A 15,000-nucleotide genomic window follows, 5' to 3' on the forward strand; every position below is an offset into this window, starting at 1 on the left:
AATTAATAATAAATATTCCACTACAATCCTGAACCAAACGAAATAATGGAGCTTCCCCGAACGCCATAGCAAGATTATTAGCGGCCATAATGAATTTTTAGGTTTAATTCCTTCTTGAAAACAATGCATTGCTTCCAGGCATTTCCTAGAAGAAGGTGAATAAGAATAAATAAAAACAGATTTGCTTGGTATAATTACCGGCATACACAAAAGCGTTGTATTTCTTTCAGCATGAATGAGGCATATTTGGTTATTGCTATTGCTGATATTTTCAATGAAATAAATCATTTTTGTATAGCAGAGTAAGGGGAATGATTGGAATTTTGGTGCTTATTCTAATCCCCGCCCCCAACCCCCACACCCCACACAACCCGCCCAGCGTTTCTCTCTCCTCTCTCTTCTCTCCTCTCTCTCTCTCTGCACACATATATGCATGGAACAAATGACTGATATAATGTTTCCTTTTATTTTAACAGATAATAACAGTTTTGCATTGCACATACTTTCCACCTTCAATAGTCAATCAATTACTAAAATTACTTGGTATTAACCTCATGGGCATCTTACTCATTTTATAATGTTAAAAAGAATTTACCCTGCACATATCTAAATTCTTGCACTTCCTGCCCCTACAGAAAACTATTACTATCTTGTTGACAAAAATTCACGACATTATATGTCATGATGGGTTTAGCATCTATACAGAGCTAGTGCACTTCGGTACAGATGAGGCTACAAAAATTCTAAATAAATAAACACATATATATATATATATATATATATATATAGATATATATATATATATATATATATAAACAAATAGAGACAGAGAGAGGACAGAAGAAAGCCCACTTTATAGACTGAGGGAATGCTGATAAATAAGCAGGAGAGGAAGAACGAACTCCTCTTAAGAGAAGCACATTGCACTCTTGTTCTGATGATCATAAAGTGTCCTGTGCTTTGTTATCCACAAGTGACCTTCTTGTTTTGGGACCACTAATGGCCATCTCTTTTAAAGGACTACTACAGTAATGACCTCTTGTTTTAGTGGACACCAAGTGTCATTTACTTTAAATGTCACTAAATTCCCCTCTGCTTTGGTACCCACTCAGATCTTTTGTTCGCCCAGTCACAAAGGGTCTTTTTGCTTTACAGTGATCGAGGAGTTTCTTTGAATATTCACTAATAAACGTTTTTTGTTTTGGGTGCTATCTAAAAATTTTAGTTTTCACCTTCACTAAGGACTTCATGCCCTAACGACCACTTTTGAGATTTTTTTTTTGCAACCATAAAGGAACTAAATTGAATTGAATATAAAATTTAGGCCATTCATTCAGCACTTAAAATAATGTTGAAACAATTTTGAAGAGAGGGTGACATGTAAGATGGAAGAAAGAGAATATGAACGGAGGTATAGTAAAACGAATGCGAGGGGTTGCAGCTAGGGGGCGAAGGGACGCTGCAAAGAACCTTTAGTAATGCATACAATGCATCGCGTAAGGTGCACTGAGTGACCATAAAGGGTTATTTAGTTTTGATGTCCACAAGGGGCATTTTCTCTTGGCATCCGCTAAGGGTATTCTCTTTTGGTGACTTCGAGAGGTCTTTTTATTTTTGAGACCACTATAGGATCGTTAACTCGCTACTGTTTTGGTGGTCCTAAGGCTTTTGTTTTGGCAACCACTAGCAACTTTCAGATTTTTGAGGTCTTCTAACAACGGACTTTGTTTGGATCATTCTTCAGGAACATTTCTACTTTTATTTATGGCAGCCACGAGGGAGCTTTTGTTTGGACGACCACGAAAGCCTCTGGCTTTCATGACTCTTATGAGACTTATGCTTTCACGACCACTAGTGGCCTTTTATTCTTGAGGTCACCTGACGGTCTTTCATTACGTATATTCATTTGCCTTTCCTGGAGAAACGTACAAGTAAAAGGCTGTAGCGAGAGGTCTATCAATACCCCACCCCATCCAAGAACTGACCAACAATTAATAGCAACGATTCCGATATTTTCTTTTTATTTCCTATTAAAGACAAGCTATGAATTATAGCTTCGAAAAGCGTGGCACTCGTGCACGCGATATCACATGTCAAGTTAAGTGGTCAGTCCGCGGCCACAATTTGCAATGCGAGGTGAGCTTCGTGCTTTTGCGTACACTTAATAAAGTAAGTTGCGTTCGTCCACGAACGGGATTGGTGAGAATAAATGCAAGTGTGAGTGTAAAAGTATACGTAAGGTGTCATGTTTGTGACGGGGTAGATGGCTACTTGAATAAGGATAAAGCAAATTCATCTACAAAAGGTAAAAAAATGCTGACGAATTAGATAATCGTGAATGTTCACACTAAATGAAATTAGAAATTGAGACAATAAGTAACATACGAGGTTCAGGTAAAAGGAACAGCCAGAACTTCCTTAAGTCTGGCTAAAGGAGGAATGAAAGAATTAAAGAACTTCGCAATGAGTCGTTTAACTCTTTTGAACAGACTCAAACAATGAAAGAATAAAAATATTATTTTATGGGTGTGTGAAATCATATCAACTACTATAGACAGCTGGTGGAGCTGTCTGAATGAAAAAATTTAGGCCATAGAGTCAAGCAATGTGGCACTTTCAAATATTCAGTGCTTAAGATAGCGAAAGAAGGAAGCTGGAGTGGTTGGACAGCAAGATAAGGCGATCCAGAAAATAAAGGAGATGAAGTACACGACTCTTAAAGGCAGAAGAAAGGAAGCGGGAATGGGTAGAGAGTAATAGAATAAAAAGTGGGAGTACTTAAGGGTCAAATATACTTTAGCAATGTCTACTGAGGCCCTCTGGGAGCACCAAACCCAGCGGAAAGTCGCTTTAGGGGCCTGTTCATGCAGCACCCATATTAAAACCCAAAATTTCAATTTAGAGCACTTTTCCTGGTCTCCATTCACCTACGAGACATTTCCTCTCTTTCAAGTCTGTTACGCTGCACCCATCAGAGATGTTAGCTTTAACCAGAACTGAAACAGACTGAGGGAACACACTAGACGAACACTGAACGCTTAAAAAGTTAAAAAGTATATCTTAGTTTTACCAGACCACTGAGCTGATTAACAGCTCTCCTAGGACTGGGCCGAAGGATTAGATATTTTTACGTGACTAGGAACCAATTGGTTACCTAGCAACGGGACCTACAGCTTATTGTGGGATCCGAACCACATTGTGTCGAGAAATGAATTTCTATCACCAGCAATAAATTCGTCTGGTTCCGCGTTGGCCTAGGCGAGAATCGAACTTCGGACCACCGGATTGGTAGCCGAGCGCGAAATGTACTCGGCCAACGTGGAACTATGAACGCTTAAAAAACCGATCTTTGTTCATTATTTTCGCATATGTCAACTGTCCAAGTATTAACTAGATGAAGTTTGCTAACTGCCCCAAAACGGCTTCCTCCCAATCACAGAGATTTAGAATGAAAATTTTATTCTTAATCTGTGTGCAGATTTTAAGAGGTTTCAACACAGATTCACGCGCAATTTCTAATCATTCTTCAGTTACTGATTTTATTACGTGGCAAATTTAAACGTTTTAGGAAGCTATACTATGTGTATTTGGATTATTCTGGACATTGAATATTTCTGGATCCTAATCAAATCCTTACTCCCTAATCGAGAAGAGAAAAAAAACTTTTTTTTTTTAGCACAAAGTAACGCATATAATGTCCTAGTGGTACGGAAAACAAATATTATAACAGTTAACATCCCAAAAGAACGACACTAACGTAAAATCGGAAACATACACTGCATGAAAACCTAGATGAACACGCCCCTCTCTTAAAAACATATCGCTCTTACACTAACAGACTTTAGGAACACGAATTATATAAAGAACGCGTACTACCAACACAACACCTGTATATTTAAGAAGAATATCTACTCTGTCGAAGAATTTAAATAATTCTGATTTGTTAACAGTCATTCAGCTTAAAAAATCACAAAACAATGCATAAATGTAACGGCTGATTCAAAAGCTTGAAACACACAAGAACATGGCGCCCCTTACCTAAATCGAAAGCTTCCACGGGGCAGAGGACTCCCAGAATGAGCGTTGAGGTCAGGAGGGCGCACCTCCTCCACGACCAAGCGGCAGCTCGTAGGCCGTCGCTTTTCCTAAAGCCACTGCTTTTCCATCCCAGCGACCCCGTTGCACCTTGGGTTTCTTTGGAGTAGGGCCAAGAGGCCGTCGCGTTTCTCCCGACGGGGCCGCTGCGGGAGTGACGCGTTTCTATGGTAGAGGAGGTAGAATGTAAAAGTCGTCCACTAACACTTCTAGAACTAAGCTCGTGCCTAAGACGGAAGGCGTCATTGTTTTTGGTTGCACCTAGACCGACGTCTACACCACCACCACAGACACCGTTGAGGGAGGAACCATCTTTCGTGTTGCCAAGTCCTACGGTTGGTTTCAACCATCTTTCTCCCACGACAAGAGGAGGAGGAGGAGGAGGATGAGGAGAGGGAAGGAGAGTTGGAGGGGGAGGATGACAAGGTAGGTCTTTGGTCAGGTGCGCTTGATGCAATGAGAGGAGATGAGGAGAGGAGGTGGGAGTGAAATGAGTGGGTGGAGGAGCTGTATAAAGGCCAGAAGGAGAAGGGGGAGGAGGAGGAGGAGGAGGGGGCGGAGGTTGAGGTAAGGTCAGGGCCGGGTTGAGGCGGGAGAACAATGAGGTGGTGGCACTTTGGTCTTCTTCGCCGGCAGCAGCCATGATGCCCCTTCCTTCACGGCTTGTCTCGATCCACGGCGCCCATCTTGCGCCACTGAACACCAGCCCCTCAGCACTCAGAACACCTCCTCAACATCCTCCTCTTAATCGGCACTTCCTTCTTCCTTCCTCTTATTTATATATTACGTACTGTAGGGAGGAGGCCTTCTGTAGATGCAAGGACGAAGACGAAGTCGAAACTTAACCAAACGGACGACGCCCTGGAAATCAACAGAAAACGGGATGAACGTCGGGTTTCAAATTTTCGGGCTTTAATGTCGATGCAGGATTTCCACAGTTTTTGTTGTAGCTAGTTGCTGCTGTTGCTGTTGCTTTTGCCGTTGCTGCTGCTGCTGCTGCTGTTGTTGTTGTTGGCGTTGACTCTGCAGGCGAGGCGGCACTTCAAAGGCTTCGTTTCATATCCTCTCTATCTGGATATTCATAAACTGTGGCAGTGGGGAAGTGGGGATTTGCAGAGGCCTCCTTTAAAGATTTCGTCGATATCAGCAGCGGTACTCTGAAGGTTTCTCGTGTCCGACTGCCAATGATCATAAAACCCACCAGGAATTCCGAATTCCAACACCTAGCTTGGGCCAATGGCTTTATTCTCTGGAAAAACTAAAATCCACAATGGCCTCTCACCGAAAAAAGGATTACATGTTTTTACTTCTTTTTTTATTTTTCTCCTGTTTTCTTCTTGATTCTTATACGTTATCTCTTTTCTTCTTCGTTTGTATACTTCGCACAATTACATCCCTTTCTCCTCAGCTATCATCCTATTTTTTTTATTCGGCTTCCTCTAAGCACTTATTACTACCCGCTGGGTAAATCGGCAGATACTAAACACTACGCACTCGCTGGCAAGTCGTACTGGCGCTAACTCTTCTTTTGCGCTGGCGTTACTTCTGGCACATCTCGCGTGTCGGTAATTTTGACGGGGGGCCCAATCGATGCTTCTACGGCGAATAGGATCTGCGAAAGACGAGAGAAAAAAATACATTAGTTCTACACGCAGAATGAGCATGAAAGCCTTCAAAAGAAAAATGCCTTATAAAGAAGAGACTTCTCCTTACGGCTTTCGGCCGCTTGTACCTTGTGATTATGTCATGGAGGCAGTGACTGACACATGGCATGGATGAATGGTTTTGATTAGGTCGTGAATAATGTTAGAAGGGAAATGATGACCGTGAAAGCTGCTCAGATATGAAGCGTCAAAACTTCCGATGATTTATCTTTATATAAAAATTTCCAAAATAGCGAAAAGCGAGAAAAAAAATTCAATTCCACATTCTAAATATAGTAAAAATCTTTGTCATTTTTAAATAATTTTCAACGAGATAAAAAAAATCTTAATTCCACTATCAAAATTATTGTGAAAAATATATATTTAATTTTTGAAGTAAGTTAAATACAGATTTTATTTACAAGTCTAATGAGATAATTTCTCATTATATAAAATTTCCATAACAGCGAAATACAAAAAAGTTCAATTCAACTATAAAAAGTATTGTAAAAATCTATTTGTAATAATATTGATAAATGCAGATTTTATTAACAAGTGTCATGAGCTGTAGGAGAGGTAGCTGATATAAAACGTTTTATATTTTGCCTTACGTATCATAAAAACAGTAAAATGCTAAATATTTGTATTTCGTCCGCAAAGTTCACAATGATTTTTGAAGACAGGGAATTATAAGAGATATTACTATTGCTATTATATCGATTTTTCTTCATATAAAAGTTCCAAAACAGCTAAATAAAAAAATTAATTCCAGGGTCAAAATGATCATAAAACCTTCATTTAATTTTTGAATACTATTAAATATAGAGTTGATTTACATCTCTACTGAGCTCTAGGAAAGGCAATCACCAATAAATGGTATATGTCTTAAATATCATTAAAATAAACTGGGAATGCAAAATATTTACATTTTGTTCCCAAGGTGCATCAACCATTCTAAAAGAAAATAGACCTTATAATGGCTATCATTACTATTACTAATAATATTATTATCATCACTCGAACTTTATAATAACTTGAAAAGCAACCTTCCACAAAAAAAAAAAACACAACCGAAAAGGAAAAGACTAGAAATGGAAAAAAAATGACTGAAACAACATGAAGAGATAATTCAACAAGCCAATAAAAATAAAAATGCATTTGAGGTCATGCAACCTCCGGCAACAATACACTGGACTTTAAAAAGTAAGGGTTGCAGTTTCTTTTAATAAACTCTCCATCACTGGCTTTAACATCACAGTCAGGAAGACAGACCGACAGTTTAACAGTGCAGCAAAAGGATCGTCTTACAATCTGACTGTAAAGCAAAAGAAATCAAAGATTTCTGGCACTGGCACCAATCTGAGAAAAAAATTGCATTTCGGAAATATAGAAGGATAAATGTTCGTTCCACTTGCCTCTCAATTAGTTTATCAAACGCCGCTTCTCCCGGGAATATCGAAAGTGAGCTGTCGCATTTAAAAGCGTCGATTACAAAAACGGTAACGTCGGATTTGCATTTCATATTTTGAACCAAGTGGCACTTAATATATGTCAAGCTACACAGAATGAGAGTGACTTGAATTATATATCTTTCAAGCCTGAAAAAATCTACTGTATGTAGACACATTTGAACACCATGAATCAAATGATAAGCTAAGGTCAGGTCACAGAATCACTTTCATTTACTGTAATAACATTAAGGGGAAGGAAGAATCTTTGACGTTTGAAGACAATCTTTGTTTTAAATGACTACCGGTTAGAGGTTTCCAAGGTATCTTTGTTAAATCGTTAGTAATAGTTGTCGCATATTCCTCTGAATTCTTAAAACAAATGCTGGATGTGTCACATAAAAGCAGATTACTGTATCCCTAGATAAAATGGAAATGTTTTTGCAAATGAGGAAGCCTTGTGGTTCAAATAATGTTAAAAATCATTCTTAAATCTTAGTGGGGATAACATACGTTAAACACTTTTTCTTTGCCTTTTTTTTTTTTTTTTGTCACAGATAATTCTTCTTATCCATATTCATTTGTTTAACAGTTAACAGATTATAAATCCTTATTGGCTGACAAAGCTGTGTAAAAGCAACGACGATAGAGATAAATGATAAAATCTTTGAAATGATTTACAATAGTATATAAATTAATTAGTGGAAAAACAGAGGTGGAAAATTTACGCTAGAAATGAAATTATTTAATAATTTATATCAAAAGCAAGGGATTAAATGAATTTTCAAGGTTAAGATCTGGTTTTCTAAAAGATATTTCCATCGACTCAGAGATTCATAATAATTCATTTATAGTGTGAACTTTCCATCTCTGTATTTCCAGTGGGCAGTTTATATACTATTTGTAAATCATTTTAAAGATTTTGTCAGTATTCTTCATTAAAATGATTATTCTTCAACATAGCAGTATTAATATCCTACTGAAAATAATATAGAATATGTTACAATTGGGTAATCACTTACCCGACTGACCTTTTGAAAGCTACATAGCAATCGGCAGTAACTTACAGGAAAAAAACATGATAACATAAGCTTTGCTTTTATCGAAACGCAATGAACAGTCTTCGAAGGAGAGAGAGAGAGAGTAATAATAATAATAATAATAATAATAATAATAATAATAATAATAATAATAATAATAATAATATAATAATAATAACAACCTTTATTCCAATAATACATTGGGTTTTCTATTCACATCAGGTCATCAACCAAGATTAGAAAGCGTACATTAAAGCTATCAAAACAATAAAATCATAGTATACCCATAACAATATACCAAACATACATACATATATATATCTATATATACATATACACATATACACACATACATACATACATACATACTATATATATATATATATATACTATATATATATATAATAATATATATATATAAAACTTGAATTAGGAAAATTGTATTTTGTTATAAAACATTGTTCCCAGAACAATAATTAGTAAAATTACTCCAACACTAAAATGTTCTTCATAGATAATGGTATGTCTTAAAAAGCGGTTATTGACGTGAGACGTGGCTAATGTCAGCTACGGTTGTTTCCTATAAAACTTATCTACGAAGATTAATCATTGTTTAAAAGATGTTTTCTTAGTTTATTTTTAAAAGATCTAGGGATTCTTCGTCTTTCAATGAGCCAGGTAAACTATTCCATAACTGTGGACCTTTAGTACTTATTTCCCTTGATCCTATATCGGTATTGGCTCTTCTGGACACTAGATTATTTGCTTGTCTTGTAGTCATCCCTGTCACCGAGTCAACGGTTCTAAAATCATAAGCAGGTCAGGAAAAACATTTTTTAAAACTTTAAAAACAAAAACAAACAGACATCAAAAGTGTACTTGTTTTTCACTTTCAACCAACCCAGTTCTATTAAAATTGGAGATATATGATCATATTTTCTCACTGTGCCCATGGCCACCCGAGCCGCAAAATTTTGAAGTTTTTGTACTCGTTGCATAAGGACGAGAGAGAGAGAGAGAGAGAGAGAGAGAGAGAGAGAGAGAGAGAGAGAGTTACCCTAAACTAGAGAGAGAGAAAGAGAGAGAGGTCCTAAAGCAATATTTTGTGAGAGAAAGAGAGAGAGAGAGAGAGAGGTTCTTAAGCAATATTTCGTTAGAGAGAGAGAGAGAGAGAGAGAGAGAGAGAGAGAGAGAGAGATCCTAAAGCAATATTTCTTAATAGAATAGGAGAGAGAGAGCGCAGGTTTCTAAGCCTATATCGTTAGATTAGTTTCTTAAGGCAATAATTTCGGTTAGATAAGAGAGAGAGAGAGAGAGAGAGAGAGAGAGAGAGCGCAGCAGCAGCAGCAAAGGGTTGTCCTAAAGCAATATTTCATAACGACAGCCCGTTGGACACCACAGCACGCATGGATGGCAGAAAAACGAAGCATAGACTCGAGGGGTTCGGGGGGTTGGGGGGTAGGATGGGAGTGAGGAGTATACACGCAAGGACTCTGAAAAAAAAAAGTTCTGCTGAAAAAAATAATAAAAATAAAAATAAGAAAAAATTCACCTGCGTGGAACAAAGGCTGATTTTAGAATCCGGAAAAGGAATACGGGATACGGATTTAGAATTCAAAACTCCCACTGAATCGACATCGGACATGCATCGATAAACGGTACAAAGGGTCACAATACGCAGGTAGTTTTCGGATACTGTGGTTCAATTTAAGAGTAATACAAAACCAAGACTTCACAGAAACTGAAATCGATAGAAGCCAATAACAGAGAGGTGATTTAAACCATTTCAGAGAAATGAAAATATATCTCCGTAAGGATTACAATATATATATATACTATATATATATATATATATATATATATATATATATATATATATATATATATATATATATATATATATATAGATGAATGCAGAACAGAAGTTACTTTACAACTGCAAAAAAAAAACAGGAATAGCATAGTAAAAGTTGATTGTTTTACAACAATAATAATAACAAATAGTATATTATTATATTATTATTATTATTATTATTATTATTATTATTATATTATTATTATTATTACTATTCCTTCAAAACTTAACGACAACAACGTAAGAACAGACATACAAAAATACGAATCGAACCCCCCAAAAGCGAAATAACTACAAATCGGTCGACCAGCCTAAAAGATAAATGAAACCCCTCCCCCTCCCCCCCTCCCCCCTCGAAAGTATACGCCTCGTCAATGGTCACGCGAGTACCGAAAACTTCACCACCGTAACGGTGACGGGTATGTCACGACCGTCACACGAATCGGCTGTACTGTGTGACGTCTGTCTGTGTGTATGACAGTAGGAGGGGCGATTGTACCAAGTTCATTTTTTGGGTTTTTTTATATGTACCTATTATTGTGTGATATGTTTATTCTTTTGGTGGTATGATCAGTGTCATAAATTTTACTATTACTACTACTACAACTACTAATAATAATAATAATATTACTTCATATATTCCCCTTTCGTATACAACAATTCTATTATTGGTGATATTATCATTGTCATTACTACTACTACTACTACTAATACTACTACTACTACTACTACTACTACTACTACTAATAATAATAATAATAATAATAATAAACATTGCTGTTAGCAGTTCTAATTATTATTGAAGAGTTACAGTATCTGTATTTTTTTCAGAGGAAAAAGTCTAAGCAGATGTGGTTATTGATAAATTTAGAGTTAGAACACAGCAGATTACATGAAGCCCTACAGACTGCTATGGGCAGGATAAGCAGCAGGGTATGAAGGATAGGATACCATACAAGGGTCGCTGGGGATAAGGTATCACGGCTGGTAATTGAAAATAGGATAATGCTGTTTGTAATGTAGGGATCAGGTACGATGATTTGCATTAAAAATATGTAATACAATGGTTGGAAACTGAAGATCCAGAGGACACATGGAAGATATAAAATAGTAGTCGGACAACTCATAGGACAATATACGATGGCTCGAAGGAGCAAAGTACCTGTAGCAATGAGTCACATTAAGGCCAGAGAACCTTTGGAATAAGAACAGTCTCGAACTAATCCGTAGATAAATAGTAAACATAATACGAAAAATCTGACAAAATATAATACCGGGGAGAATAGTTTAATTATGAAAAGTATTAAATACGGGGGGGAAAATGAAGACAAAGATAAATAGCATGGTTGGTTAATACAACGAGCAGCATACTCAAACATGAAATATCAAATCGGGTTAACAGAGAGAGAGAGAGAGAGAGAGAGAGAGAGAGAGAGAGAGAGAGAGAGAGAGAGAATCACAACCAAACTCGAAAACCGAACAAAGGCGACAGAATCATAACGCAACTAAATCCAAATATGGTTACAATTGAGTCGCTCAGTTAAACAACAAAAACGGATTGGATTGCAAACAATGGAGTCCCCTACCCCCCAAACCCCTCCAACCCCCCACCCGGGACAAACATAGCACAGAGCAAGAAGCCACAAAAGTTAATTATCCGTACGCAGTATCACAATGTTGAACAATCGCGCTAAAGCTCACAGTAATCCAGTTAGTTGTTTAAAAGAGTTTTCTTTGCTGCCATGATTTTTATTTTTCATTTATTTGTCTATTCATTTATTTGTTTTATTTATTTACTTATTCATTTTTTTTTAAAATAACCATTACAGGAGATTAAAGAATGGGAAACAGGGCATTCATGATACTAGCTCAGTTTCTCCATGAATAATAATAATATTAATAATAACAATAGAAAACAAGGATCTAATCATAAGAATTTAATATCACAGCAGCAATGGACGAGTGCTATACACTTCATTTCAGACTGCCTGTACTGCAATATCAATGTCAACATCACAAATATAATTGCTAAACTATACTACTATAATATAAATTCACGTATAAATGACTAGAAAATTACATACATGTCAGATGGCATATAAGCAATAAAATGAGAGAGAGAGAGAGAGAGAGAGAGAGAGAGAGAGAGAGAGAGAGAATGGATGACAAGTTCTTTCCAGATATAGTGTATCTGTGTTATTGTGTGTGTGAGAGAGAGAGAGAGAGAGAGAGAGAGAGGAGAGAGATGGGTGGCGAGCTCTTACCAGATCGTAGTGTGCCTGTAGCATTTTGAGAGAGAGAGAGAGAGAGAGATGGGTAGCAAGCTCTTACCAGATCGTAGTGTGCCTGTAGCATTTAGAGAGAGAGAGAGAGAGAGAGAGAGAGAGAGAGAGCGAGAGAGAGAGAGAGAGTCTTCCGGCTGTCAGATATTGCCTGGGCAAACAGGTTTTGCCAATCTCGGCCAATCGGCTTAGGAGCCACGAAATCCACAGCGGGCATTATGTGAGTATCTTATGAGGAGATTTACTCGTGTATGAAGACACCTTGACCCGTGACATTCAGGAGACAATCATTGTTCCCACAACTGACTTTCCAGCTATACTCGAGTGTAGCTTTACTTTCGAAAGTTTCAAAAGGCCATTCATTTGTAAGGCCTATTTCCCCAGAACACAATTTCCTATTTTGGTTAAGTATATCTTAGTTTTACCAGACCACTGAGCTGATTAAAAGCTCTCCTATAAAGGGCTGGCCCGAAGGATTAGATTTTTTTACGTGGCTAGGAACCAATTGGTCACCTAGCAACGGGACCTACAGCTTATTGTGGGATCCGAACCACACAATCGCGAGAAATGAATTTTTATCACCAGAAATAAATTCCTCTGATTCCGCGTTGGCCGAGCCGGGAATCGAACCTCGGACCACCGGATTGGCAGCCGAGCGCGAAAACCACTCGTCCAGCGAGGAACTTCCTTTTTTGGTGAAAAAAAAAAAAAAGAGAAATTGAGAGTTTAGCCCTGAGGTCAGCCTCTCTTGAGCAGAACTTTGAGACGATAGGTAACGTTCCCGATGTCGATACTTGCCTCTTCGATTCTCTCATATATGAATGAGATAGAGAGAGAGAGAGACTCATTTTCTTAAGTACGAGTTAAGTACACTATAAAAAAATCATCACACACACAATACATACATTATACATAAGTATATATTATAGGTAGACTTACATATAGGTATATGTATATAGTATATATGTATGTATATACATACATACACATTATATATTGTATATTTATATATATATACATATATATATACATATACATATATATATATATATATATATATATATATAGAGAGAGAGAGAGAGAGAGAGAGAGAGAGAGAGAGAGAGAGAGAGAAAAGCGTAGCTATATACACATACTAACTCCATCCACCTTCTTCAAATCTTATTATTACCAAATCGAAACAATAAAATCGCGGAGGAAGTTGAAAAAAAATCAATTAAAAAATAATGGAAAAAAAAACTCGCTCCCAATTAGCCGACCATCATCCTTTCTCAACTAATGACCTCACAATGACCACGAGAGATTAAAAAGAAGAGGCTATGCCACTTGCTGTAGGAAGTGGTTTGGTAAAAGAGTCCCTGAGGAAGGTCATCACAAGGGCTGAATTGGCGTGTGAGTTCCCGAAAGGTTGGAATCCATTCATCATAAGGCTTCGGATTTTGAAGTACAGGCAAGGTTTCCCTGTTATCTCCTTCTCCGTTACAAAGATTCTGGGTTCTTTTTCACTGATTGTGCAACCGGGAACTAATACTCGTAATACTACTACAACTACTACTACTACTACTACTGCCAAAACATTGGTACTTATACTGAAATGTAACAATTACTGCTAATACGGATTATAACTGTCACCATCTTTATTCAAAACTATTACCCCTAACGTCGCGGCACTTCAAGAATAAAATTACTACTGCTATTACTGATGCTAGTACTCCTGCATCCCTTGCTACTAGTTCTCATGCTACTCTCATCACTATTATTTGGCCACTAATTCTAAATTAAACTTAACTACCCCATCTGGAATTCTAACAATAGAAGTACCATCTATGCTCTTACTATATTATACTTATGAGCTATAAAACGTTACACGAATCATTTCACGTTTTAAAATATGTTCATCTCATCGACATTAATCAATAAAAACAATAACGAAGGTACATTTCACAACATGATTGAAACGTTATGAATTTCAATGTCCTTAGAATATTTTAGGTAAGCAACTTCAGCTACAGTTGTCATTTGTTGTTTTACATTCAAATTATACATTCTCTCTCTCTCTCTCTCTCTCTCTCTCTCTCTCTCTCTCTCTCTCTCTCTCTCTCTCCCGATTTCTCCTAACATCAAAACTGTAGCCTCAAAGCACAAGAAACAACCTGCCTTCAAAATCACAATCGTCACCCCTGTTTATCGAAGTCTTCCCGTGAATAGTTGTTCCCATTCTCATGTCATAGTTTAAATTAAACTAAGGCTAGACGAAACCCATGTTCTACCAACACAGTATCTGTGTGTGTGTAACCTAATCTCATTAATAATAATAATAATAATAATAATAATAATAATAATAATAATAATAATAATAATAATAATAATAATATACAAATCCGAATGAACGACTATTCATAATAGTTCAAGTCTCCTCTAACTTTAAGTGATCATCAACCAAATAATATTTGCCAAAATTTCACCTCGACTCAGTATTCCCAAAATCATTCCCAAAATCATTCCCAAAAAATGTATAGAACAAATGGGATGTTGTTCCCGAATTAGCATATAATTAGCATCCAGCAGAGAGAGAGAGAGAGAGAGAGAGAGAGAGAGAGAGAGAGAGAGATAAAGCATGGTGAAGCAACGATATCC

At 37.0% G+C, this 15,000-nt stretch overlaps 1 protein-coding gene across 1 annotated transcript in view; it reads right to left on the bottom strand.

The window, feature by feature from the left end:
• Positions 1-15,000, bottom strand: part of LOC135205530 (discoidin domain-containing receptor 2-like) — a 580,705-nt gene that overhangs the window by 474,842 nt on the left and 90,863 nt on the right. Inside the window, 1 exon segment of the mRNA XM_064236283.1 lies at positions 4,039-5,707. Within this exon segment, the coding sequence (XP_064092353.1) occupies positions 4,039-4,738 (700 nt within the window). The 5' untranslated portion in view covers positions 4,739-5,707.

The sequence above is a fragment of the Macrobrachium nipponense genome, chromosome 24 (genome assembly GCF_015104395.2).
Source record: "Macrobrachium nipponense isolate FS-2020 chromosome 24, ASM1510439v2, whole genome shotgun sequence".
NCBI classification, from domain to species: domain Eukaryota; kingdom Metazoa; phylum Arthropoda; class Malacostraca; order Decapoda; family Palaemonidae; genus Macrobrachium; species Macrobrachium nipponense.